The sequence below is a fragment of the Symphalangus syndactylus genome, chromosome 21, assembly GCF_028878055.3.
Source record: "Symphalangus syndactylus isolate Jambi chromosome 21, NHGRI_mSymSyn1-v2.1_pri, whole genome shotgun sequence".
NCBI classification, from domain to species: domain Eukaryota; kingdom Metazoa; phylum Chordata; class Mammalia; order Primates; family Hylobatidae; genus Symphalangus; species Symphalangus syndactylus.
In genome coordinates this window covers 13,924,958-13,951,968 of record NC_072443.2, presented here as the reverse complement: position 1 = coordinate 13,951,968, position 27,011 = coordinate 13,924,958, and the positions used below count along the sequence as shown (strand labels likewise).

The 27,011-nt window shown below is 33.5% G+C and overlaps 1 protein-coding gene across 3 annotated transcripts in view; it reads right to left on the bottom strand.

The window, feature by feature from the left end:
• Window positions 1-27,011, bottom strand: part of ROBO1 (roundabout guidance receptor 1) — a 1,209,916-nt gene that overhangs the window by 1,005,571 nt on the left and 177,334 nt on the right. For all 3 annotated transcript variants that reach the window (XM_055259183.2, XM_055259184.2, XM_063630535.1), the window contains one exon: window positions 12,276-12,413. In XM_055259183.2, coding sequence (XP_055115158.2) covers window positions 12,276-12,363 — 88 coding nt within the window. In that variant the 5' untranslated portion in view covers window positions 12,364-12,413. The remainder of the gene's footprint in view (window positions 1-12,275; window positions 12,414-27,011) is intronic.

The window sequence follows — 27,011 nt, the reverse complement described above, 5'->3', positions numbered from 1 at the left end:
CACCCAAGAACAAATGCAGATGACACACAAGCTTAACAATATTATATACTATTAAGGAATTAAAAATTTAAATCCCGAGATACTACTTACAGATGTATTAGATAGCTAAAATCCCAAACACTGACAACACCAATTTCTCAGAAAGATATAGAGCAACAGGAACTTTTATACATTACTTGTAGGTATGAAAAATCATACATAAACAGTTTGACAGTCTTATAAAGCTAAACTTAGTCTTACAATAAAAGTATTTTGGCAGAAAAATACAATAAAACTATAGTTGTAAGTGTATGATGCCAAAAATAAGATTCAATGAAACCCTTTATTAGCAAAATTGATTCAGTGAATATAATCAACTTATTAGTCAGTTGCTGGTTGATTAAGGAGTAATATTGCCTTCTTATTAGTATTGGTCAATTTTTATTATATCTACCATTTAATTGGTAAATACTTAGCACTATTTAACTGAGAAATGCTCCTGTCTGTATATGATTGTTTTAGTAAAGCTTTGAAAGTAAAGTGTAATAAAGTCAATTGTTGTTATTCAATTGACATTATTTAGATCCAGCAAACTTGTGGTGAAACAGCACAGTGTCTACTGGAGCTACTTTTTTTCTACCCAGAATGCCTGCAAAAAAAAAAAAAAAATTATACAGCTGCCTAATAATCATAATGTGCATTTCAGCTCAGTGCATACTAAAAAGTTTCCTGTCACGATGGTAAGATTTTAAGAGAATTTGCTTGGCTTTCCAATGAACAGGTTTCTAAACCTCAGAAAGACACTTCCATTTGGAAGAAAAAAGTGAGCCTGTAAATGGATGAATTCTAACCACAATTGTATCACTATACTACATTTTTCATTATGTTTGCCACATTTGTGACTTTAAAATAATCATCTATTAAGAACTAGTTGCCAGTGAACATTCGTATGCTTCTGTTTAGTAGCTTTGAGGAGCCTGCGGATTGTGTCAGCTCAATTTCCCTCTCTATATTGTATTTTATCAATACAAAGACCCTTCCTTAAACAACATTTTGACTCTGAAGTCTTATAGTAGATGTCATCTTGCAATCACTATGGGCCAGGCAGTAATTTTGATGTGACTGGCATTGACTATGATGTGATTACTTGCTCATAACTGTTCATATTGTCATTTCAGTTGAGTTATGTGCATTACTAGGAATACACAAGTTGAGCTTAATTGTCATTTAAAATGTATTCTATAATTCCAGTATAATTGAAAATTGTCAGTAAATGTTATTGTTATTGAAGCTTCGAAACAAAATTTCAGCCTTAGATTTGACATTTGTGAAGGAAATATTTATTGTTCAAGGGATGGTCACAGACTTACAGGTTCTTGTGAAGCAGAAATTATGCTACTTAAGAAAGGAAGACACCTTTAGGTAGAAGAAAGTGTCTATTTCCTGAGAAATTTCAAAAGAATTGCTTGTCATCTACCAAACTAGATGCAAGAGAAATTGCCAACTCTTTTGGAAAGGATGAAAGAAACTTCAAAGCAATGAGAGATTGGTCCAACTAATGTATTACATGGAAATATCCTTAACTTATTGTGTCATGGGTTAATTGGTAGTTATATTCTTTTCTTGGACATATATAATGATGCATCTTAGAATCATTGTCTTGTATTCAGTTTATTAAAAGAACATGGAATCAGCTACACAAATTATTAAAGAAAAGTAACACAACTTTTTACAGTAACTATCTAGAAGCCTGAATTTCTCAACATATTAGAAAAGAAAAAGGCAAGAAAAGAAATAGAATGTGCAGTGAAAGAGATAGGAAAAAAGTGATTAGAGTCATAAAGTTATGACTATGGCTAAAACACCTATGACTCCGGTGATCACTGTGACCTCATGGACAAGGGCAGCAACACAGGGGATGACCTAGCTCCTGATTCCACTTTATTGTATTAGTGATGCTATGCTTGTATCCCCTGCTTGAGTTGCATGTCAAGCTAAGAACTTCAACAAGATAAAACATTAAAATAAAGTTGAAAGGCCATTTAGATGGAAAAATGATAAATTATATTATATATTCTAGAGAGTTATTTTCATATACAAGGAATTCAGTCATTTGTGTAGATACATTGCCCTACTAACCTGGTAATTCAGAGAATGACTATTAACACTGACGGAAAAATGTCATGTCATAATAAATCTTATCCCAGCCGGGCTCAGCGGCTCATGCCTGTAATCCCAGCACTTTGAGAGGCCTAAGTGGGCAGATCACATGAGGCCAGGATTTTGAGTCCAGCCTGATCAATATGGTGAAACCCTTTCTCTACTAAAAACAGAAACAATTAGCCAGGCATGGTGGTGTACATCTGTGATTTTAGCTATTTGGGAGGCGGAGGCAGGAGAATCACCTGGACCCTTGAACCCAGGCGGTGAAGGTTGCAGTGAGCCGAGATCACACCACTGCACTCCAGCCTGGGCAACAGAGTGAGACTCTGTGTCAATAAATAAATAAATAAACAAACAAATAAATAAAAATCATAAATCTTATCCTCCTTTTAAGAGGATAAAAATTTGTTACTTTATATCAGCTTGTGTATATTAACTAGATGTATGTAAGGAATTTAAAATGAAAACATACTGTTTTATACATAAATGAATTTAAATACATTCACTGATATTTTATATATATGTACATCCACACACCCTTATATTGTGACTCAATATTTATATAAGTATGTGTCACTATATATATATGGTCACATCCTTCAAAATTTGCAGTGGATACTCTCTTGGGAAGAAGGCCAGTTACAATACGTTTTTACACTTTCAAGTCCCATGCATTCAACTTCTTCTCATCTCAAGTTTTTAATATACATTTCTCATTTTAATAGTCAAGAATACTCATTTTATTTATGAATTATTGATTCAGTAACGGAAACCTTTTTCAAAGCAATTCTTCCACGTGAAATCAAAGCACAGGCTTGTTTATATAACAAAGGATACATGCACGAGGCAAGAGGAAAAACACAAACAATGGGAGAAAACAGAATCAATGAAAGCTCACTATGAAATCTAGAAAAAATAGTTGAATGAAGTAATGACAGTGTCTCTGGCAAATAGAATTTTGTTTTTGTTTTTGTCTTGTTTTTTTTTTTTTTCCCCCAAGGCTTTCTCTACCCTCAGGCACAATTACAACAGCTGTACCATATAGCCTCTATCAGTCATAATCTAGGTTAGCGCCTCTTTCTATTAACCAAGCAATAGAGGAAAAAAATTACTTATACCCGTCCATATGAGGCACTCTGTTTGCTGCAATGCATTCTGATGGCTTAATTAGGTGGACCGTGTGGCACGTGGGGTTTTTCTAACCAGTTTCATCACAAAGACCATATCATCAAAGTAGAATAGTCCTGGTCTCTACAGCTAGATTACAAATACAAGTTTCTTCATTGAGTGTCTTGAGGCCGATGTGTCTGTTAGTTTGCTTGCATCTACTTAAACAATTAAATAAAGCTTTACACTAGAAGACCAAAGCTAATACAGAGACACAGTACCGAAGTACAGCTGGCAATTTCTCTAGTTATTAAGATCTCATCTTCAACTGATTGATAGTCTCTAGAAAGCAACGAACACACTATTTTTCCCTTAAGTATCTGTTCTCTTTCAAGGCTTGCCACTTCTACTGATAGAATTTCCAATCATTTGTGATACCACACACAAATTTATACATATAAACACACACATATATGTATATATTTAAGTAAAAGCTCAAGAAACATATAGAATGAAAGAACTTTAAAAAAATTACTGTTTCAATAAACAAATATAGGGTACAAATCTTAAGCAGCATATTCACATTGAAAGAACAAATCATATATATACAACAAATAGGTTTGTAGTCATTTATTCCAGTTTGGTTGCAATATTATTCTTATGAGTGTTACTTTTAACTTGGTTAAAAGTACCAGTGTTAATGTCTATACAAGAAATGAAGTAAAGAATATATACATATGCACACATATATATCTATTGTGTTATGGTAAGTTTAAGTAGCATTTTCAGTTTATTATGAATTTAAGTTAATCAAGAAATGTAAACCAAATACTGGTTTAAAAACCAATAGAAATCCTATAACTATTATGCTCATATATTTTCTATATGATATTTAGAATCTAATATAATTTATAATCTATGATATTTATACTCTGTTATTCCTTTTTCATCTCTATGGTCCTATTCAAATGTTGCCATATATTTTTATGCAACCTCTTCTTATATATTCATTCATCAACAAACATTCAGTGAATAATTTTTAGCTCCCCCTTACTCTTTCAGAGATCAAGAACCTATCTGAATAACTCCAGAAGTTTTTTTTCTATATTCTATTATAAAATAATTTATTGTAATGAGACAATTTGATGTGTAATTTGGTTTTTAATAGTTTTCATTCACAGAGAAGGAAAACAAAAGAGGACACCAAGATTGACTATCTCATTGACATGGTCTCCTCCAAATTTACCAGAGAGACTTGCAACAGTCAGTTGTAAACATTTATTAAATTAATAAATCAGAATAAACTGAATTTACCACTTTTCTACTTCAATCACGATTCTAAAATATCATCTTATTAGGTTACTCTCCTTTTAACTCTCTCATTCATTCCTATTGTCCAGAGTTTACAGATAAACCTGCCCAGCCAAGTACATGAGGCTCCTCCAGATTTGAACATTGTCTCTTTCTGAGAACACTTCCAAACATTTTTCAAGATATTCCTTTACTTTCTACCAAACCAAATAAGTTGTCATCTTATACACTTAGCTCTGCACCTTGGCATGAGCCTGGGATTCTCCTTCCTACTCACCCATTTTCAACCTCGTAAAACTCCTAAAGCTGTAGTGTAATAAACAGCAAGCTATTTATTAGGCACCTAATAAACATGAATGTTTCAATGGCTTGTTATCTGCTTGTTTACAAGATCTGTGAATTCTTTCACGCCATCCTCAGTTTTTTACTCTGGGTTCTAGTGCACATTTGGCAAAAAGTCCTATTAACGTCTAAGACAAGACCTCATCCTTGCTACCGTGTATGTTTTCCCTCTATAAAATACTTATGGATAGTGGTCATTCTACTTAATATGGTGTTCCTATTCTGAACACAGTTTTCTTTAAAATTAGTGATTAAGTTTTTAGTTAATAGCCATTAAGTTTATTATTTAGTTATTAAGTTTGAATTAACCACTTTGTTGACATCATATCTATTCTCAAGGGGAAAAAGAATGTGGGGACAATGACTCTTACATATGCCATAATGATTAACTTTGAATATTTAAATTTGAGGAAATGTGTCTAAGGGTGGATATTTGGTTAATATTAACTACAAATTATGATTTTTCTTTTCATGAAATTGAGTTTTAATGAAGGGCTATAGTACAGCAGATAAATATAATCTCTGCCCATTTATTCATGAATTCTGGAGAAATATCTTAAAAAGATATTTCTTCCTAAGGAAGAAGAAAATGATAAGATCATAAAGAAACCATATATAAATGTACCCATTTGGAAAAGATCTTGAATCTTTCTTGAATACCCAGAAGCTGTAATATAATTGTAATATTGATTTAAACAAAATGTAGCATAAATTAAGAGGCATTTGGTATCATTAATCTACTAGTGTTTTTTTTTTTTTAAAGATATCCACATTAGCATAGGAAATACAAATGATGGACGAGAGTACTCTTGTTCTGAGCAAAATAATGATCGCAACGATGAACGATGCAAGTAATTTCAACAACTGTGAATTGCATGTGCACACAGCTGGGCATCATATAAAACGTAAATTTAAAACAAAGGAACGCACCTTTCGGAGCAGAGCATCACCCTATCTGCAGAACATTTCTGTTCACTCTAGATATTGCCAAGGTATAGTGTTTCCTCACTCAGGCCGAATAGAACAGAACCCAAACCAAAACAAAGAAAAAAGTAATCGAAAAGATAAAACATTCTGTCATTTTTTACAAACCCATATATTTAAAAATTTATTGCTAACGATTTAGAAATTAATTCAAATAAGCTCTCAACTTGGACTTCACGAAATACAGTCTGTATCATTATTTCACGTGGGTGAAAGAACGGATAGATAGAGTGTGAGTCAAAATGAACTTATTTTATCTATATGTGTGCATTATCATACATGCATATACTACTAGATATACAGGCATATGTTACATACGTACATGTAATATATATACATATTACAAATATATATGCTTTTACCTAGACAGATCCCTAAAGTACTGTTGAGCAGTTTTGTGCAGAACACAAATAAATGGGAACTGAGTAACTGACTTCCATTTCTCACCTTTGGGGGGAGTTTTATTTTCTTAAAACAAACAAACAAAAAAACAAACCAAGGAAGAAAGTGCTTGCTCAGGTATTTCAGAAATGATTGACACTATGCTTGATTACTAAATCAATGAGCAGAGTGGGAGGAAAATAAATTCATCAAATCACAGGAGTCTAACAGTAGATAAATGTCCTGAGTATATAACAAGAGACTTCCATGATTTGTAGGTGGGTAAGTGTGTGTGTGTGTGTGTGTATGTGTGTGTGTATGTGTATGTGTGCACATGCACACACATACACGTACACATACACACACACACATACACACTCATAAACACTCACATACACATGCAATGTGATTAGGGATGTGGGGAATGTGATTAGGGATGAGCCCTCTGCAACCTTCACTAAGAACCACAAGCAGAAGATCTCTTTCAGGGGATCCATTAGCCCACACCTGGCACTAGCTCATTTAACTTTGCAGAATGATGGGGGATAGGAAACACAGCAAGTCAGTATCAAGTGAGTCATCAGCAATAGAACACCCACCTGACAGCTTTTTGATCTGGGTAAGTGCATTATTACTGTTGTTAAAATTATACTATAAAAAGTAACATTCAGAGAATATTTGATTTCTCTTATGATTTTCTTCTATGAGGTTTATATAATGTGTAAAGGTGAGTTTTTGTTGCATTTTATTTGTAGTGACTATTGTTTTTAGGCATCACATTTGGGCATAAGTCATGTTGATATCAACATACTTTTAAGATGATTTTATGGAAAAAGGGGCCCATAAAGGCCAAATTGTCTAAGGCCTCTATAAGTCATAATACAGCCAGGGTTATTAGTTTCTTTTTACAGAATGTTTGCATAATTAACATATTATTCTAGTTTATTATAAATGTCCAGCTACTTAATATCTGAATTAAGATTTTGCTAAGGCTTGGACAAAATTTAGGGGGAATTGTACCCACTAGGCAAACTTAACTTTGAATTTCATAAAGTCACTTTCAATATTATAATTTAGAATTCACTGATCTGCTTATTACTTCAGTGGCTTTGTGTATTGAGCTAATACTTTTCATCCGATAGGATATATTATGTTTTTCAATCTAGAAATATTTATTATAAGATGAAAATAACATGAAACATAAGCAAAACCAAAGCAAAATAAACCACTAGTGGCATCAAATCTGCTCCTCCAAATCCTTGCAATACAGAAAACAAATATCTCCAAATAACTTTTTCCCTTTCTCATGGAAATCTGTCCTCAGAGAATAAATATTCTTGAAGTGTACTCAACATTAAAATAAAATCAACTCAAATGTCTAAAGCAGAGCTTCTCTAATTTTCTGCCTGTTAGATAATTTGTAGATACTTGCAGAGCTGCCCAAACTCTTGATTTCAGTGATTCTGCCATGGGCCCTAGGAATCTTTATTTTTCTTAATTTTTAAAATTATACTTCAAGTTTTAGGGTACATGTGCACAACATGCAGGATCGTTACATATATAAACATGTGCCATGTTGGTGTGCTGCACCCATTAACTCGTCATTTAACATTAGGTATATCTCCTAATGCTGTCCCTCCCCCCTCCCCCCACCCCACAACAGGCCCCGGTGTGTGATGTTCCCCTTCCTGTGTCCATGTGTTCTCATTGCTCAATTCCCACCCCACCTGTGAGTGAGAACATGTGGTGTTTGGTTTTTTGTCCTTGCGATAGTTTGCTGAGAAAGAATCTTTATTTTTAAGAAGCATCTCAGATGCTTCTGAAAAAATAAATCATGGAAAATGTGTTGAGAGACAACTCTCTAGTCAGACAAATCTGTCAAGTAGCATGTAAAATCAAATTACTTTTGTGTATAATACCCCTATCAATGCATAATTTAAGAGTTAAGTGTGTTTAAGTACTTTTACACTAAATGTGATATTATAATGGTAACTTTTTATGTTTTTCAAAATAATTGACTACTTTCTAAATAGTGCAGTTAAAAATTAAACTGTTGCCTACGAACAAGCAATCTCTACAAGTTTTAAATGACATATATTTTCCTAATATATGTTTCTTTGCCATAGAAACTAATCACAAATATTGGAAAAAAGACATACCCGTGGATCATAAACTTTGTAAGAAGCATGCATGCAACATTACTTGTTAAATAAAGTATCCCAAAAGAAATTCCTAAAGATTCTTTCACATTTAGATTTCTGGAATTTATTTACTTTCAATTTGTTTTCACACTTCAAAGGAGATTTTTAAAAATCTGATATAAATCCTCGTCTATTCAAAATGTATTGAGCATATGAAAACTAAAACAAAAACAAAACTTAGAAATATATGGGAGTTGTATGTATATTCATTGTAATTTTTAAAATTTTGCATAAGAAATTTTTTTTCACAATTTATAATTTATGTATGGATGATTCAGACCCAGTTAACAGCTCTTTTCAATTATCTTTGGGGGGTATAACAGCAAGATACTGAAGTGGTGGTCGATGGATGGGTGGCGCAGATAAGCAGTAAATCATTTCAGAAAATTTCACACTCGAGGCTTGTTGACATGAGTCAGGGACAAGGAAATAACCCAGTCAGCACCTGCATCTTTAATGAAGGACAACACTGCTGCACATTTAGAGTATGGAGAGGAAAAGATAAATCATGCTGAACTTCAAAGTGGCCTGTCTGATTTATTCAAATAGAAATACAACCTTGTGGGTTTTTCTCCATGTATTTTCATTTAAAATATTGCAATATAAACCTAGAATTCAACTTTATTTTTTTACCATAGAGGTTTTTTAAATTTTTTAATTAAATTCCATTATATGTGAAATATATGCTTTAATAACATATCATTTTACATTTGCCTTTCATTGTCTTCCTGACATCTGTGGCAATAAAAGGTAGATGCTTAAAATGTAAAGATTGGTATCTGTCAGATTCCTTTCCTAGCAGAAATTAAGTCAAGGCGTGGCATAGTCCAGATCCGGCATGCCTCAAGAGATAACCTCACGTGGTTTAAGAATATATTTCATTTGTCAATTAGAGATGAAGTAAATTAACATGAAAAACATCTACCAGTGGTTTTAATAAAAAAGAGGTGGGTTTTAATGGGCTCAACATGCAATGAAAGCAACAATTCAAATGGCTGGCAAAGGCCAGTTATTCTTAGAATCTATTTCTGAATTATTTCTTTTCTCTAAACCAATTTATTTTCAACAATAAGAGTATTTCTTGATTTACTATATACGAGTAATTTGTTTGCCTTCTCATATACCAACCATTTCATATGCAATGTTATGAAACATAATAGCAGTTATAAAAATGTATCATACAGGGAGACAAAATCAAAAATGAAAAAAAAAATTGAGCTGGGCGACCCATCAGTTCCAGACATTACATTCAAATATTTTAATATTTACTTACACCAAGTAACCTAGCCACAGCTTGAAGTGAAGACATTTTATTGTTGTGGTAATAAAATAACCCGCAGTGAGCCAATGTTTTAATTGCTCTTTTCTTTTGCACCCTGAGAAATCTTGTCCCGGTAGACACCTTGGCTGATGATAACTCAGAGTCAAGTACTACAGAATATAAAATTCTCCTTTTTTTTTAGAAGCATGTTACATTTTTTTAATTTGTCTGATATCTTTACCTGATTGTTTATTATTAGAAACACATTTCTGATGAAGGAGACTTTTTTTTCTTAAGAGAAAGAGTGGAAATAAATCAGTTGAATAAGAAATTGCTTTTTTTTTTTTGAAAAAAAGACACTAACATTTTGCCTTCAAAGCTAATCCGGTTTTTGCTTCCTCATAGATATGCTCAAATTCAATCCAGATCCAAGGTCTCTAATGAACATATTAAAGCTAGAAAACCAAAGAGAAGAATCCAGACTTCTCTTCATTCTGAGATTAATGAAAGGAGGGGACACTCTAAGGCCAGTGAGTTCTTTCCATAGATTTTCTCCCTAGCCTGAAGCCAGTGCCCCTAGATGGAGGCAGTTATGAAAATGACTTCCACTCTGCGGGTGTTCTTCTTGAAAAGCTAACAGCATATTTCTTTTGACAGGTAAATTACTTTGAAATGTTTCTTGAACTCTGTAGTCCTGAAAAAAAAGGCATCTAACTGTATGCATCCCATTTGAGGTTACCCTTATTTCTTTTTAAGAAAGTGTTGCACCAGAATGGGCCCTGAGTAATCAATTTGTGTGGTGAATTTTTTAACTAACTGATAACCAAACTATCACCTTTGTAACCAATCTACACATTAAGTTAGACAATGAAGTAATATACTGTAGATTTACAAGTATTTGCATGTAAAATAGTAATCACAGAGGTGTGACAGCTTTTGCCCAGAAGTGTTCAAGTTGATTTTTCTTCTCTAAAAATTATGCAATATCCTTTTGAATAAAAAAGGTAACATTTTCTATTCCCTAGATAAACCTTGTACCTTCCCACCATATATATTCATACACGCATTCCTTCTTCCACTAGATAGACACAGGCGGTTCAAACCTCACTTAACAATTTTGAACTTTGATTTCTTGCTCAATAACTACATCACGGACTAAATTTGTTGACCCATAGGAGGAGTTATTAGCTGGCCATACAGTTTAAGGGGAATGATACCTAAGCTGTATCCGTATCTGTGTTTATCTATAGTTGTAGTTTTAAAAACACTTTCATATCCTCTTTATTCTGACAATTTACAAAACAGTGAATTACTTTGTACCTATATTTGCCTTTTCCATATATTTAAGAAATGTATGATGTTTTCTTTGGTTCATACACTAATCTTAATACTCAACAGAGTCGTAGCAAGAGAAGGGAATGTAGGAACAGGCTAAAAATAAAAAGATGTAGTAATTTTAGTGGGCTAACCTAATTTGATACAAATCACTAAATGTATTTGCTTACAACAGACTTAATTAAAGTTTCTGTGACCTTCAATCATATGAAAATGTTTTTAACAGATATATAAATCATTTTTTTGTTTACAACTCCCTTATCTTCTAGTTCGAAATGTCCATCTTAACCCAGCGCAGGGCACAAGTGAAGCACCAGGATTTTTTGAAACCTTTGATTTTGTGTGGATGAACATGACAAGCTACATATAGTTGCTGAATATCAAAATAAATATGACCACAACATAAATAAAAACAAAGTTTCATGGTGTGGTCTAACAAAACATGGTATGTTATTCTTTCACGAATAACATGGCTAAATTTTGACATATTAGATGTATTCAAATTAACTTCAATTTTTTCTGTCTTATCTAAGAGGAAACTTAAAATTATATTTTGATTAGTACATCAATATATTTTTGTATTTTCTGCTACCATACATTGGATCTAATTAATCCCTATTGAAACAGTATCAGTAAAGCATTTTAAAGAAATGCTATTCTATACCATTAATAAAATTATGACTTCAAGGAGATAGGTTTCCAACTTCACCCAAAACAGTGGTAACTATGGTACCAACACAGCGGCATGTTACACTTTTATTCTTACATTGTTCAGCCTGTTAATTAACATGTTACTACTCTAAGAAATGTCAGTTTTCAATGTTTCACTTTTTTGATGTCCCTTTTCTATGGTACCGACATGCATTGTGGCTTAGCTTTCCTCTGTGTGTTACACATCTTTTCCCTACTGTAATTTTTCTTCTGCCACTCTAATTCACTTAGTTAATATAACACTCCTTACACGTTTCAGCGCAGTGACTTTTTCTCGATGTTCTGTTTCTCTTGGGAATTAATAAAGTGCTCTCTGTTCAAGAATAATAATTTGACCCCTGATATTGATCAGCACTCATACTCGGGAAGACATTCACACAGACTTACAAGTTCCAAAGAAAATGAACAAATTTGATTTGCAACACACACAATAAAAAGTGAATTTAAAGCAAAGAAGGAATACTGGTTAAGTATTGATGAAACAAATGCACAGCACTTACCTGGAATAAGCTGGGCCAGAAACAGGTGATTTGGGGATAAGCTGAGGAGTGATATTATGACCAAAAAAGGAACATGTTTCCATTTCATCTTTGTCCCTTCCTTGCATTACACCCAGCCAGTGATAGATAATGTGTTATCTGGGGAGATAAAAAAAAATTATTTTGTAATGGTTAGCTATGTTGAGAAACAATTATTTTGTGAAACACTGCAGTTCAAATAGATTTGAAATGCCATTTTTTGAAATAATGAAACAAAATTATTACATCACTAAAATGAATATGAATTGTACAGATACATTTCATGATACACATTTCAAACAAATGTAGTATTTATTAATTTTGAAAACTCATTTTCAAGTTAGATATTAATCATCAATGATTCCTTGGTTTTCTCTATTCTTTAGAGGATGCCAGATAAGTGATTTTTACTTTGATTTCCCACCAATTTAGTTGGAACACTCTCATCATATTTAGAAAACTCTGAAATTAATCATTCATTAAACAAATATTTACAAACAATTTATAATGAGTCAAGCATTATGCTGCTTTGGTGATATAGCAGAAAAAATACTTGCTTTTCACCCAGGTGCATAAACACCTTGAGGCCAGTTTAATTATGTGAATTCACAAACAGATTTTAAAAATTACTAACTGGTCTATTCTGAATATGACAGAGAAACATAACATAGTATCCCTGTAAAAAAACAAAGCTTATAATATTTGGGAACTTTTTAAGAGATAATAACAAATGACAGCACAAAGCTACAAAAATATATGCAGGTGACTGGTTAATTAATTTTGCCAGGGAGAATTGACCAAGTTATATGGAAGAAGTGGCATTTTTAGATATGAGATAATATCCGATAAGTATAAAATAAAACAATACTATTTAGAGATTACAATATAAATTTTCAAAGTAAGATGGTATATATATACATAAATTTCATGGTATATTTATTTATATATCAATTTTATCATAGATTGGTAGATAGATGATAGACAGGTAGATACAGATCTATTCCATGACATAATGACATATTTAGGCTACTATAAGGAGAGTAGTTGTTTGGCTGGATGATGGGGTTTGCCAGTATGTAATGTGATAGGGAACTTAAAAAATAAAATGGGGCAAGTAATGTAGGTAATGAGGAGCCACTGAGATTTTAATAATAGATTATAAAATGATCTAAATAATTTAGAAGATAACTCTGGTAGGAACAGACAAGTATACTTGGCAGTACTTGGCAAATTTTAGATTTGAGAGTTGGGAAGTGGAAAGACTTAATCTTTTAACAGTATTTTTACTATTTAGTCAAAAATAGATAAACAAATCTAGTACTATATAAAAAGTAATTTGCCCACCCCAATGAAGTTCTAACAGTTATTTTTGTGACACTCAGAATAACAAATTGAAAAAAAAGATTACTAATTTATTACTGTAGGTTAACTGGACATAGCTATTTTAATTTGTCTATTTGAGTTCAGCTGTCCTGATTGTATGACTTATCAATGCAGAGTTAATTGCTAAGTTTTCCCCTAGCAAAGCTGTCTAATCCTCTTGCCAGACAGCTATAATCACCTGACTTTACTTGAGATATCTGGAGATTATTTCCCCTCTCTAAAATTTTCTGTAAGCAACTTTGATCTGAGCTAGAAACTGGCCTCAGAAAACACGCTTGGTTACTGTGGTTTCATATTTATTGCCCCACTCATTTGTCTTGGGGTTAATGTTCTCGTAACTCTCCTTACCCTAGTATATCACTCACCACTGACATTATGTAACTACATTATAAACTAGATTAATATTTTTACTCTTTAATCCATACTATGCAGTTATTAGTTTGTTCAAAAGCTCTTTTACAGAGTTATCCATTGAATGTTTTGGCTTATGATCACATTTCTCAGTGAAGTATAAATGATTTGTTCCTCCAGAGAAAATGTATAAGTATATTGTGTACTGGTCATTTCTGCTTGGCTGGCTTTTGATATAATAGTTGCCCTATCTTCTTGGTTTCTGCTTGCCTAAGGAGTTTCTCAGATTCCTCTTCTCTCTAATTCATTACTGAGTGTCCTAGACATAGAGTCCTGTTTGGAAAACACACTAGACCTCTGGTTTCTTAAATGCGTATAAGCAGTTGTATCTTAGCTCTTGATGTAAATAAAAACACGTATGAATCTCAAGGCTATTTAGAACTCGCTTATTACTTAAAAATTTAGCAGGATTATATTTGTTAAATGATATTTTATAGTACATTAATTGAAAATGAGATTTTTGTTTCTGTGGCTAATTACATTTTAATTGTCATTTATTAATAGTGATATATAGCTTGTTTGTAGCAGGCAGCTATTGATAAAATAAAGAGCCTAATCAAACACGCACATTTTCACCTTAAAAAGAATGCAATAATTACAAGAAAATAAACCTGAAAGTACAAACACTTACTATAATTGAATTCCTCCAAGTTATATTATTCAACAGGCAGATATTATTTCAAATATCTGTAAGGTATTATGATTAATATTCCTCGAATAAATTTTCATGATCTAGGACTAGTTCTGTGAATTTATGTAGTAAGTGGCTAAAAACATAATATGATTTTTAAGGTAGTACCCACAAATCAGAAATTATGAATCAGAAATGGGAATTGCATTATTAGCTATTGTACACTTATCATTTCAGTACTTTGAAGTTTTGGTTTGCTTTTAATAGATTTTACTTTTTACAGTAGCTTTGGGTTTAGAGAAAAATTGAGTGGAAGGTACAGAGATTTCTCATTCACTTCCTTCCCTGACACTATTCCATTCCCTGACACTATTCCACTCCCTGCCCTTGCACAGCCTCTCCCATTGGCAACCCCCACCAGAATGATGCATTTGTTACAATTGATCAACCTGCATTGACACACCATTATCACCCAAAGTCCATAGTTTACATTTAGGTTTACTCTTGGTGTTGTGCATTTTATGGGTTTGAACAAATGTATATGACACATATCAAACATCATAGTATCATACAGAATAGTTTCACTGCCCTAAAAATCCTTTGTGCTTCATCTGTTCATCCCTCCCCCTTCCGAGCCCCAAGAAACTGCTGATCTCTTTGTTATCTCCACAGTTCTGCCTTTCTTGGAATGTCATATAGGCATAAACATAGAGTATGCAGCCTTTTAAAATTGGCTACATACGTCTTTCGCTTAGTAATTAATATAAATTTAAGTTTCCTCCGTGGTTTTTTCTTTTCGTGTCTTGATAGCTAATGTCTTTTCAGCACTGAATGACATTCTATTGCCTGGACGTACCATGGTTTATTTATCCATTTACCTATTGAAGGACATCTTGATTTCTTCCAAATTGTGGCAATTATGAATAAAGCTGGAATAAATATCCATTTGCAGGTTTTTGTGTGGAGATAAGTTTTAAACACATCTGGGTAAATAATAAATAGTGTGATTGTTCAATTATATGGTAAGACAATGCTTATTATTGCAAGAAACTGTCAAATTGTCTTTCAAAGTTGTTACAGCATTTGTCTTTCCGCTAGTAACGGGTAAGATTTCTTGCTGTTCAACATTCTTGCTAGTAGCTGGTGGTGTCAGTGTTCTAGGTTTTGGCCATTCTAGTAGGCATGCAACAGTATGTAGTGTTTTAAATTTACATGTCCTTGTTGGCATATGATGTGAAACATCTTTTAGTGGCTTATTTATCATCTCATAATCATCTTTGGTGAGGTATTTGTTAAGTCTTTTTTCTCATTGTTGAGTTTAAGAATTTTTTTTTTTTTTGCTTGCTTTTGTTTTTTGAGATAGTGTCTTGCTCTGTCACCCAGACTTGAGTACAGTGGTGCTATCTTGGCTCACGGCAACCTCCACCTCCCAGGATCAAGTAATCCTCCCAACTCAGCCTCCCAAGTAGCTGGGACAACAGAAGTGTACCACAACACCTAGCTAATTTTTTTTGTATTTTTTTGTAGAGACAGGATTTTACCATGTTGCCCAGGCTGATCTTGAACTCCTGAACACAAGGGATCTGCCCGCTTTGGCCTCCCAAACTGCTGGGATTACAGGTATGAGTCACTGCACCTGGCCTTTTGTTTTGTTTTGTTTACTTTTATTGTATGTTTTGAATAACACCATTTTATCAGATATGTCTTTTGCAAATATTTTCTTCCAGAGTGTGGCTTGTCTTATTTTTCTCGACAGTGTCTTTCACAGAGTAGAAATTTTCAATTTTAATAAAGTTCAAATGATCCATTATTTCTCAATACCTTGAATTTTTGGTCTTTAAGAATCCTCTCAAGATGAAAGTCCCCTAAGTTAGGATATAACCTTATTAGCAAACACACTAACCCTTAAACCACACTAACCCTTAAAACCACACCTTTTGACATATTATCAATAAGATAATTGATTTCAGTGAAGAATGTGATATAACCGTATTTGTATGTTCTTTCAGTATTAAAAATAGTTAATCCAACAAGAAAAAGCACAACACTTTTGAATACCATATGAACATGTTTCCCATGGATGTGTACATAAAGTGCCTATTTTTAAAATACTAAGAATATATATACATATGGCTTTGAATTAAGAAAACTAACACTATATGAGAAAAGACAAAGATTTACAACATACCTTTATGAAAACATGTGATTACCAACTTGTTTAGGGTAATTTAAATGTCTAAAATTATAATTTACTTGTAAGTTATGTGTATGGAAGTAATATAACCAGTGTTTTAGAATCATAGAATGTAGATTCAAATTGTTCCACTGCGAATCCTAGCTCACCACTCAGATAATTGTTTGACTTACATCAAACAATTTAAACTCTCTTAGTCTCATCTTTCTGAAGTGTAAAATGTGAAGAAGAATAATAGCCACATCATTGGGTGAGATGTGTGTAGACTGCTTATAAAAATGCCTGCTCTATTTCCTGATATCTACTAATATTGATACCAACATTATCACCAGCTTCAAATAGCATCCAGTGAAATTCCTCCAGGGTAATGACAGAACCAATTGTGTATTTGTATTTGCACATTGCTTCATATTAGAATAGTATTGGCTTAGGTCTAATTTGCAAGAAATTAGAGGCTTGGATTATTTTAATGAACTTTATTGAAAGGTAATATATTTATAAGATAATCTCATTTTAAGGGTGCAGTTCAATTTTGACAAATGTATAGAACCATGCAGACTCCACCACAATCAAGATACAGATCCTTTCCACAGGGGTCTTAATTGTAAAAACTAATATGTTATATACATATGCTGTTCATATGCACGTGTTGCTAATGTTTATTTTCAAGTAATATAATTACTAATATGCTGATCCATCCCCTGCTAATAGGAGGGTGATTTTCTCAAAGAAACGTTTCAAAATATATTTTAGGAGAATCTTGTTCCATGGATTATTAATAAAATTTCTTAGAAAGTAAAAAAAGTTTCATATATAATTAATTTAGGTTAATGCATATTTCAACAAAGTCAAAAACATTTCTTTGAGCACGAATTTCGTATTACATAAGAGAACACCTATATTTCCTAAATTTATCAGTGCACGACACCTATTTCCTCTTCTGAAACTCTTCAGCCTAGGTGGCTCTCTTCTTTTCTTACATATTTGGAAGGACAGTAACTGTTAAAGGTTTTCCTTGTTATGAGCCAAAATTGGTTTTCCTTTAAGTCACCCTACTCTCTTTTGTCTTCATTTCCAGGTAAAAAGAAAAAGTGCTCTGCAAAACCGAACTAGGTTGCAACCTTTAACTCCAGTGCCTCTGAGATCCTCCTGGGACGTGTCTCAGCCTCCTAAGCAGCTAGGACTACAGGTGTGCACCACCACACTTGGCTTTCTTCTCTTTTTCTTTTTACTTTTTTTTTTTTTTTTGTAGATACAAAAAAAAATGTTGCCCAAGATGGTCTCGAACTTTTGGCCTCAAGATCCTCCTGATTTGGCCTCCGGAAGTGTTGGGATTACAAGCACGAGCTCTGTCCTAGTCTTAATAAAGAGAATAACCATGGCTTGTAGAGTAAATTGCTATGCCTGAAGGTTGCCTGTCTTTGTGAGATAAACAACAAGAAAAGGTCAGCCTCATTGTGGATTTTGCATGTAACAGATGAATCACTCAGCAATCTACACATTGGTAAAGCAGATATTCTTCCTCTTTACATATGAGATAGACTACAGCTTGGTCTACCCAAATAGGACTGTAGTCATAGAGCTCATGAAGGAAAATCAATCACCCAAAATCCATCTCTATTTACATCAATCTTTGTAATGTTCTAGAGTTTTGTGAAAACTAAGAATGCAAAGTTTAGGTTTTAGGAGCGTTATAAATACATGAATAATAAATATTTTTGAACAGCTAATCTATGGAGAGCTCTGTGCCAGGCAGTGGAAAGTCAAATATGTGTGAAATAAATATACTATCTTCATGTCAGAGGAGTAAATAATTCATTACACATGAATGACAAAAGTAAAAGGCATTAGGTTGGTGACACGAGGAAGTAGTCAAGGTGGCAAGAGGATCAGGCTTGAGCTAGGCTCTAAAGGGTCTGTTGAAGTTGCACAAGTCCAGTATTGGGTAAAGCTATTCAATGAGGGTATGTGTGATGTGTACCTAACTGAGGTTACATGGAAGGCTTTTGTGTAAAGGTAAAAATAAATAATATGTGATGTATGTGTAGCACTTCACAGTTTACCTATGTATTAATCTATTGATGTATGATGTATTAATTATTATTAGGAAAATAAGTCATAATATATTATCTTTCATAGGAGGATGCAAGTTCAGAATCTTTAAGTAACTCGTCTGCAAGAAAATACACAGCAAATACAGTAGATTGGAACCAACTCCACTATGTTTCTCACAACAATTGCAAAATGTCAGCGAATTAGAAGGTATTGAATGCAAGACTAAATTCCAGGCTTTTTCTTGTCAGTGGTTAATGGCATATGGGAAGATGAAGCTCAGCACACATTTTATAACTTGGAGATTAAAGTGACTTCAGATAAAGGAAAGCATGTAGATGATTCTTAGCATATTATAGTATGTATGGTGAAGAGACTCTTACATACAAGTCTAACTTGTGGGGAAAAAAGTAGAAATAAACATTAACTATATTGCAAAAGAAAGGCAACAGTTTGTTGAGAAACAAGAACACCAAAAGTTAAAAAAATACATATGTCATGCTATTTCCAAAATCTAAAGCTAGGAAATGGAAAAGTTAATAAGAAGTGTGTGTGTGTGTGTGTGTGCATGCACGTGTGTGTGTGTATTATAAATGATTGACTAATCTATACCTACTCTAGAGTTCTGTAGATAATAATGTGTGTATGAGTCAATAGTTAACTCTACTGATAATTTGCTACTGCTTCTGTTTAGTTGGAAGTGCCTTTCATGCGTTTCACTTGAAATTTAAAAAGCTAAAAGGGTATAATACCTTCTAAAAATGCAGGATTAATGCTTTCAAATAGACGAGGCAAACTGGACAAATTACTATCAAACTCTTTTTAACTTCGAGTACTTCAAACCTCCTATAAAAAGTATATTATTTTAAAATGGCGTACACATAAAAATAGAGTACATAAAGCACAGTTTTAAATCTGAATTAATTAAAACATTCTACTATTTTTCATATATTAAAAAGCCTACAATTTGTTTATATTACATGTAGCTTAAGTACTTCACATGTATTTAGGAAACTCTTTCCTCATAGAAACAGGCAAATGCTATACCTTTAGTCTATTTAAATTATGCTAAACTCCAAACTATTACATCTTTGACTGAAAGCATCAGTACTAACTTTCTGACTTCACTTATATACTTGGATTTGGTTTACAAAATGAGGCAAGAAAGGCAACTAGTAAGAAAAGACTGTTGGAAAATAAGTTCAAAATTAAGACTGAGAATAAAATATATGAAAAGAAAGTATAGGAGTGATGACAAGGCAAAGACATATCTTGAAAATTGGGCAACAGAGTTTAGCATGAGTTGCAGAAGTAAGGATATTTGCAAGATTCTCTAATTTGTCACCTCATTTCTTAAAGATTCCTTATATGTAGGCACAGCTACATTATGAATCACAGCCGTTTTATTTGGACAGATCATGGGCCTTATTTCCAATTAAGCTTCCGTTCATTTCATGAAAGACTAATTAATTCTCATCACACTTTCAGGATACAGAAAATTTTAAACACACTTTGAAGAAACTCAGGGAATAGTGATAAACCTTAGGCTGTATATCACAAATGTGGTAATTTGAGATTCTTATTCTATGTCCACATTGTACTTAAGTACCTGATTGAGGTCAGATAAAGAGTCAAAGACATTCTTTAAAACATAATCTGTAAGTACACTTAAAATAGTACATCTACTAGTCTCATGTAGACAGATATGTTATTGATTCATAATACAGAGAAAAAAATAAGTAATCCGAAGCACGCATCCTTTTAGAATCTTATCCTTCAACCTACACCAAATTCAGGAAAAGTAGCATTTTGGCAAATAGAGCTCACGTTATGCTATACTCCTAGACTTCCAGAAATTTCAACTTCTGGTTGTCTTGTACGTTTCACTGTGTTTAAAGACATTGCAATGTAATTGATTGCTAATCAATTATGAAAAAAACTTTAAAAAGTAATAACAAATATCAGCAAAAATAAATCTTACCATCCTATTCTGTGTACTTTACTATTTAATTTATTTTATTTCATTTTTACCACCTCCCCCACCACACAGTGGCTGCAGCAAGACTCGCCCAAGGAGAGTCTGAGCCCAAACCTGCCTAACCCTCACTACCAGCCCTGGTAGCTCAATACAGAAGACACAAACTCTTAGGAGCTCTATGGCCCCTCCATCACCTGAGATTTTGGGGCAAGCATAGATCCCCCTACTACAACCTCAGCTGGTGCTCTCTTGAAAGAACCTCCTCCTGGCAGGAGGCCAACAAACTCAGGCCATTGCAGCAACTCATAACAAAACAACCCTGTTTCCAGGAAGGAGAAAACGACAGCTAATTCCACTGCCTGCAACATCCTAGCTAACTAGAGGTCCTGAGCCTATTCAAGTGACAACTTCACTGCTGGCACAACCAGCATTCGAGAAAGCCAGGACTAAATCTATTTACAACCAAGGACTCTCACAATCCACTTCACTCCCCTGCCACCTCCACCAGAGCAGGTGCTGGTATTCAGGGCTGGGAGACATATTCTGTGTACTTTAGATTTTACTGTATTATCATCTTAGGACAGTCATCACAAAGAAAGGATAAGTAATTATTTTATCGCTACAAAATGAGAATCTGAAGTATAAGATGGCTTTTATAACCCTGCGTGTGAAGTATTCAAAATACCGATTGACATCTTCAAATAAAGTACTAGATGAAGCCTGAAAAGAGTCAAACTAATAATCATTAAAAGTTCTACTTAATCTTTGATATCTGTTCAGCATGTTAAAGCCAGCACTGTAACATGGTTTAAGGCAGTAATTGTATGACTTTTGGATTAGATATTTTTAATATAGTGCATTCTTAGAATTCATAAACGCTTTTCAAGATTAAAATATAAAATCAATAAAACAGTAAGATGGTTGTCAACTGCTGGCTAGACTATGTTATCAAAATGATGAAAAAGCAGCTATGTATAAAAATAAACCTAATGTTATATCCACAGGGCATGATGAAGATAAACACTAGTTTCTCTAGTGTAGCTGCCATAATCATTAAAGAATCGATGGCAAATTAAACTTACAAATCCTTAGGGGCAGGGGGTGGGAGAAAAAACACAGCAGTAAATGCAGAAAGGCTCAAATCAATTTTTCACCCTAAACATGTGAGGTTTATTAGTATTGCTAACATAAAGGCAAATGTAAAGACAGAAAAACGGGGATATTATCTTCTTTCACTTTAATTATAGGGTTGCCTCAGGCAGAGTTAGTTTTCTGACTTGCTTAAAAAATATTGCATTCCTATATTAATAGAATTATTTAAATAATAAAGACAGTTTTAAAAGATGATCTAATGAAAAGTAATAAAATATAGTCTATCCAAATTTTTTTCTTTTTCTTTCTTATTTTACAGCTAAAATTAAAACCGTCTACATCATGCATTTTTTTCAAAACGAATGTTCAAATTCACGAAGATGATTCCTTAAAAGTATACTCATGTACACCAAGGCAGAAAGAAAGCAATTTTCAAACAAAAGCAATTTTCAAAATGTTGTGCTTACACTAGATCAGTCAGATGAATTCTATGCCCACTTGACCTTCAATCATATTGTTCATTTCATCATTCTGATGAAAATTAGTGGGACGCATGATGTCTGGTCATCCTAGCTAAAGTGAATTCAGTTGCAGACATATTTTTCTGAACAATATCATCATTCAAGAAATGTAAGATGGAAATACACATCAATAACATCAGTGTTCTAATAAGTGTTGCCTCTGATGAGTTAGATTTATCTTAGACTGATCACAAAAATAGAATAAAAAATGCCTGAACATTGGTTTGGTTGAAAAGAAGTTAAATATGAAGCTGGTCTGTCTTGACACATGTTGAGAGGCAGAAGTGTAGAGTTGTAGGGATAAAAGAGAGTGAGAGAACACAGAATGAGAGAAAATTAGAGAAACAGAACAGTTGTTTAGCAAGCATGTTTAGCTGGCAAATCCTGGAATTAACAACAAACGAAGTATACAGCAAATGAGGTAGTTACCTCCAGAATTCCTTTGCTTTTAGAGAGTGTTGCTGTGATCATTCTCTTCCCTCTGTTTAGTCTAAATGAAAAAGAATGCCTGCTGATTTTTTTTTTCACTTTAGAGACCAAAACTTTAATTAAAACCAGCTATGATGTAAACTAAAGATTAAAAATCCACACTGTGCTAATTTCACATTTCAGTAAATACTAATGTCTGGCGAGGTTTTAGAAAAGTGCATTTAATGAGACATGATGTCACTATTAGAATAATTTCTCTAAACAAAAACATGAATATATCAAAATTATACTAAAATGATGATTTTTGTATGCTTACATTTCATTTATTTAATAAACGTTATTTGACAACTTATTATACACCATCCTAAGATACAAAAATGAATGACAGTGCCTACTCAAGAAGAGTTTACAGTAGGGCAGAGGGAGCCATGGAGATAAGTTAAATGCAGTGGTAATTTCTATTAATATAATGGTATAAATAGAGTGCTGTACCATCAGTTCAAAGGAGAACGAAGTAATCAGGCTTCTGGAAAACTGGAAAATGTTCAGCCCAGAAGTGAACAATTAGAGATGGAATTTGAAAGAACAGTAGTTGTTGACTGAACCAAAAGGGTTCAGGACTGGAGAAGGAAATTCTAAACGAAAGCACCAACAGTGCAGAGGCAGGAAGGAAAAAGAATCTTTATGTCTGAAAAACAATAGATGGTTTCATTTGGATGGGATTTCAGATAAATGTAAGTGGGGGGTTCTGACAGGAGATGAAGCTAAAAAATAAAATGAAACAAAATGTAAATAGCTTTGTGTGCAAAACAGACATTTAAGCTGAAGAATGAACTGAGCAAATGCAGTTTTTGGCCAAAAGCTCTATGAGCATGGACTTGAAGTGGAAAAGCTGGAGGTCATGAGGTGGCAAAGGTCTCTATTATAATATTTCACAATTCTATTTCCATGCCTGCCATGTAAAAATCACTAACTATTTGTTGAGTTAATGGAAGGATGAATGAAAACAGCAGTACAAACACAGACATACATGCAACTGAACTAATATACTTGCAGAAGAGATGGAGCACAAACATAAAAGCTATAGTATTCATAAAGTCTATGTGTTTCTGAAGATTGCCTTTACCTTAGGCAAGAAATCATGGTAGATTAAAAAATAGAGAATGCTTAGAAAAACATTCTATTTACCAATATTTACCAGAGCAAAATGTACTCAGTTTTTGTTCACATTTGCTTTCATTTTGTACACAAATTAATTTCAAACACACTGCCTTGAATGTGTATGAAAACCTAAAATTAGTTCAATACTATTGGGAGAGTAGTCACAGGATCATTTTTAAATGGATGTGACATTGAAATTTAAATCCATTATATGGGGTTGGAATTTTTAGTGTCTGAATAACTATGTTTTTTACAGCTATTCATATTAAAGCAGGATATTAATTTCTAAGCCATGAGTAGATTGTCCATTAATACTTAAATGAGCTGCAAATTTTTAGATTGCTTAAGAGCAAATAGTTCTACAAATATTATTATTCTAGATGCATATACAGCCTAGTCAATCTTAGCAATTGCCTTCCCTTATGTTGGGTTAGTTTATGAAGCTATAGCAGCAGGGTGAGGACAAAAGGAACAAGCATTAAATTTCAGACTGGCAATTAAATAATGCTATAGTAAGAGAGACATTAATGAAGTAACAGAAGAGAAGGTCAAAAGTAATTTTCATATGTCAACATGCACAAAGACGTAACAAAAAGATTCATACACAAAAGGCTGTGCATGAAAGGTGGGGAACATTTTTTCTGACTGTCAATTGTGTTGCATGCATTCTAGAAGCCAAGGGTTTTTGAAAGGCATTTAGCTTTAAACCATTTCTTACTGCTTTGAATGTCCTCAGCAGGACCAGAAATGGAGGATTCGATTTTGACAGATAATTGTCTCAGATAACTGTCTCGTGCCTTTTCAGCAAGTATCTGATAAACACCTAATTACTAACCAAGTGATTTCAGAGCTACACCGCTGGGCTGGTAAGAAGGCTACCGCAAAAGACTTGGTCATTCATTGTATCAAGATGAAAATGCAGTTGGATTGCAAATTAATTTAATTTATTTGGCTAATGCAATTTTACCAACCATTGTGAGGGAGAATTTATTATTTTAATGAAAGAGTATAAATTTCAATATTAAATTAATGATAGCCACACAAATAACTTCTCACCATAACTCATCAGAAAAAAATCTACTGGAACTAAAAATAGGTCTGTAGAAATTTCAGGCAGTTTGCTTTCTTTGGGCAAGCTTTGTGCTATACTGATGGTATTCTAGTATTCTGTAGAAAAAAGCAGAATATTAATATTTTTGCATGTTAGATCTTGGCTCCACTCTTTTAATAGCGATATTAGCCATAAATGCATAACTATTCATCTTTAAATGTATACACATATACATTCACTGACTCTTAACTAATTCTGAATGTCATTCCCTGTCATATCCCTGGCCTTTCCCTGTTATGTCCAACTGTCTGTTCTGGGTTGTCATATGTAGTTTAAGGCCTAAAATTAGGGCCCCATATTATGTACTGCCTTGACATCTGGTGAAATTGAGATGGCTTGAAATTAAGATGGCCTAAAATGGCTTACTGCAAGTTCTCTTCATACTCTGCTTTCATGGGTGAGGTCTCCTATCAAAACAACCATCCTTATCAGGGAGACCAGGCACAGTTTACTGAATAGCAGGTTTCATTACCTTGCCAGCCCAGAGAATTGCTCAAACAAGTCAAGCCAATCACATCCTTCTGGAGGAACCAAGGGCATCTCACCCTCTTGACACAACAATACCCCCACACCCCTTGAACTTCTGGCTGTTGACTCTCCTCTGGAGTGTTACCCCTCTGTGACTCTGCTTAGTGAGTGGTATCCTCTACCCTGAGCTGCGAGCGTATGTGAGTAATAACTTGAGATCAACTGCTGTTGATCTAACCTGCCAGTGTTGGGTGTCATATGTTCAACTGTCCCCATAACCCTAGGGCGGGAATCCCTCTCTCACCAACAAAGAAATAAGGAGGTTACTAAAACCTCATAAAACCACTTAGATTGGTCTAATGCTCAGACCTGTTTGTGCTTTGAGTAAATATGTCATTTGTTTTGTGTACTTTCAGGGTGATTGCCAAATTTTAGAGATCTGGAGGGGCAAATAAAATGATTGGAGGTGTGGAGTAAAGTGCTTTTTTATGTCAATGAATAAGATGTACTGACATGTATTGAACACTTTCCCCAATACCCTCACATAGTTCTATTAGTGTAGTGGCTACTTGTATAAAATAATAGAGGATAAAGTAAAAAGAGAAAGTAACACAAAACAATGCATTCCAGTTACCAAAGGATGATCAGAAAAGAGACTGCTCTACAGAACAGTTAAAGCTCACTCTGTTTCAACAAGTGATACACAACAGGTACTCTCACACAGGAGTTGTTCTTTAATAAACATTTTCATCTTAAAATAAGATTACTGTTAGACCGAGGTACATTTGTTTACCTTTCATTTCTTTTACATTCTGCTATGCACTATTTCTATATGCCATGAGTCCAATTTTTTTGTCCTTGAGTTACTCCTATTTTAGGCAAGTTTGAGATACAGAGGCAAAAAGCGTAATCAGAATAAAGGGGGAACAAATCAAAACAAAAAAAAAGTAGCTATGGGATCTGGAAGGGAGTATGTATTACAGGTTTACCTGCTAAAATTAAGATATGATCCTTATTTAAAGGTAATTATTATGTGCTTCCGCATCTGTATACTAAATGGAAGCATTTGAAATGTTTCTGAACTTTTAAAATGTGAAATATTATGAAGTAATCAAATGTAAAATGGTGAATTTTAGTAGTTACAGGATCAGAGAAAGAGTAGGCACTTGGTTCTTTGTTATTCTATTTTAGTCACTTTAAATGAGTTCGAGGTGGAAAGAACAATTTTTGTTGCAAAGTAAACACATGGTTACATAGAATTTGCAAAATTAAATTTCAAATACATAA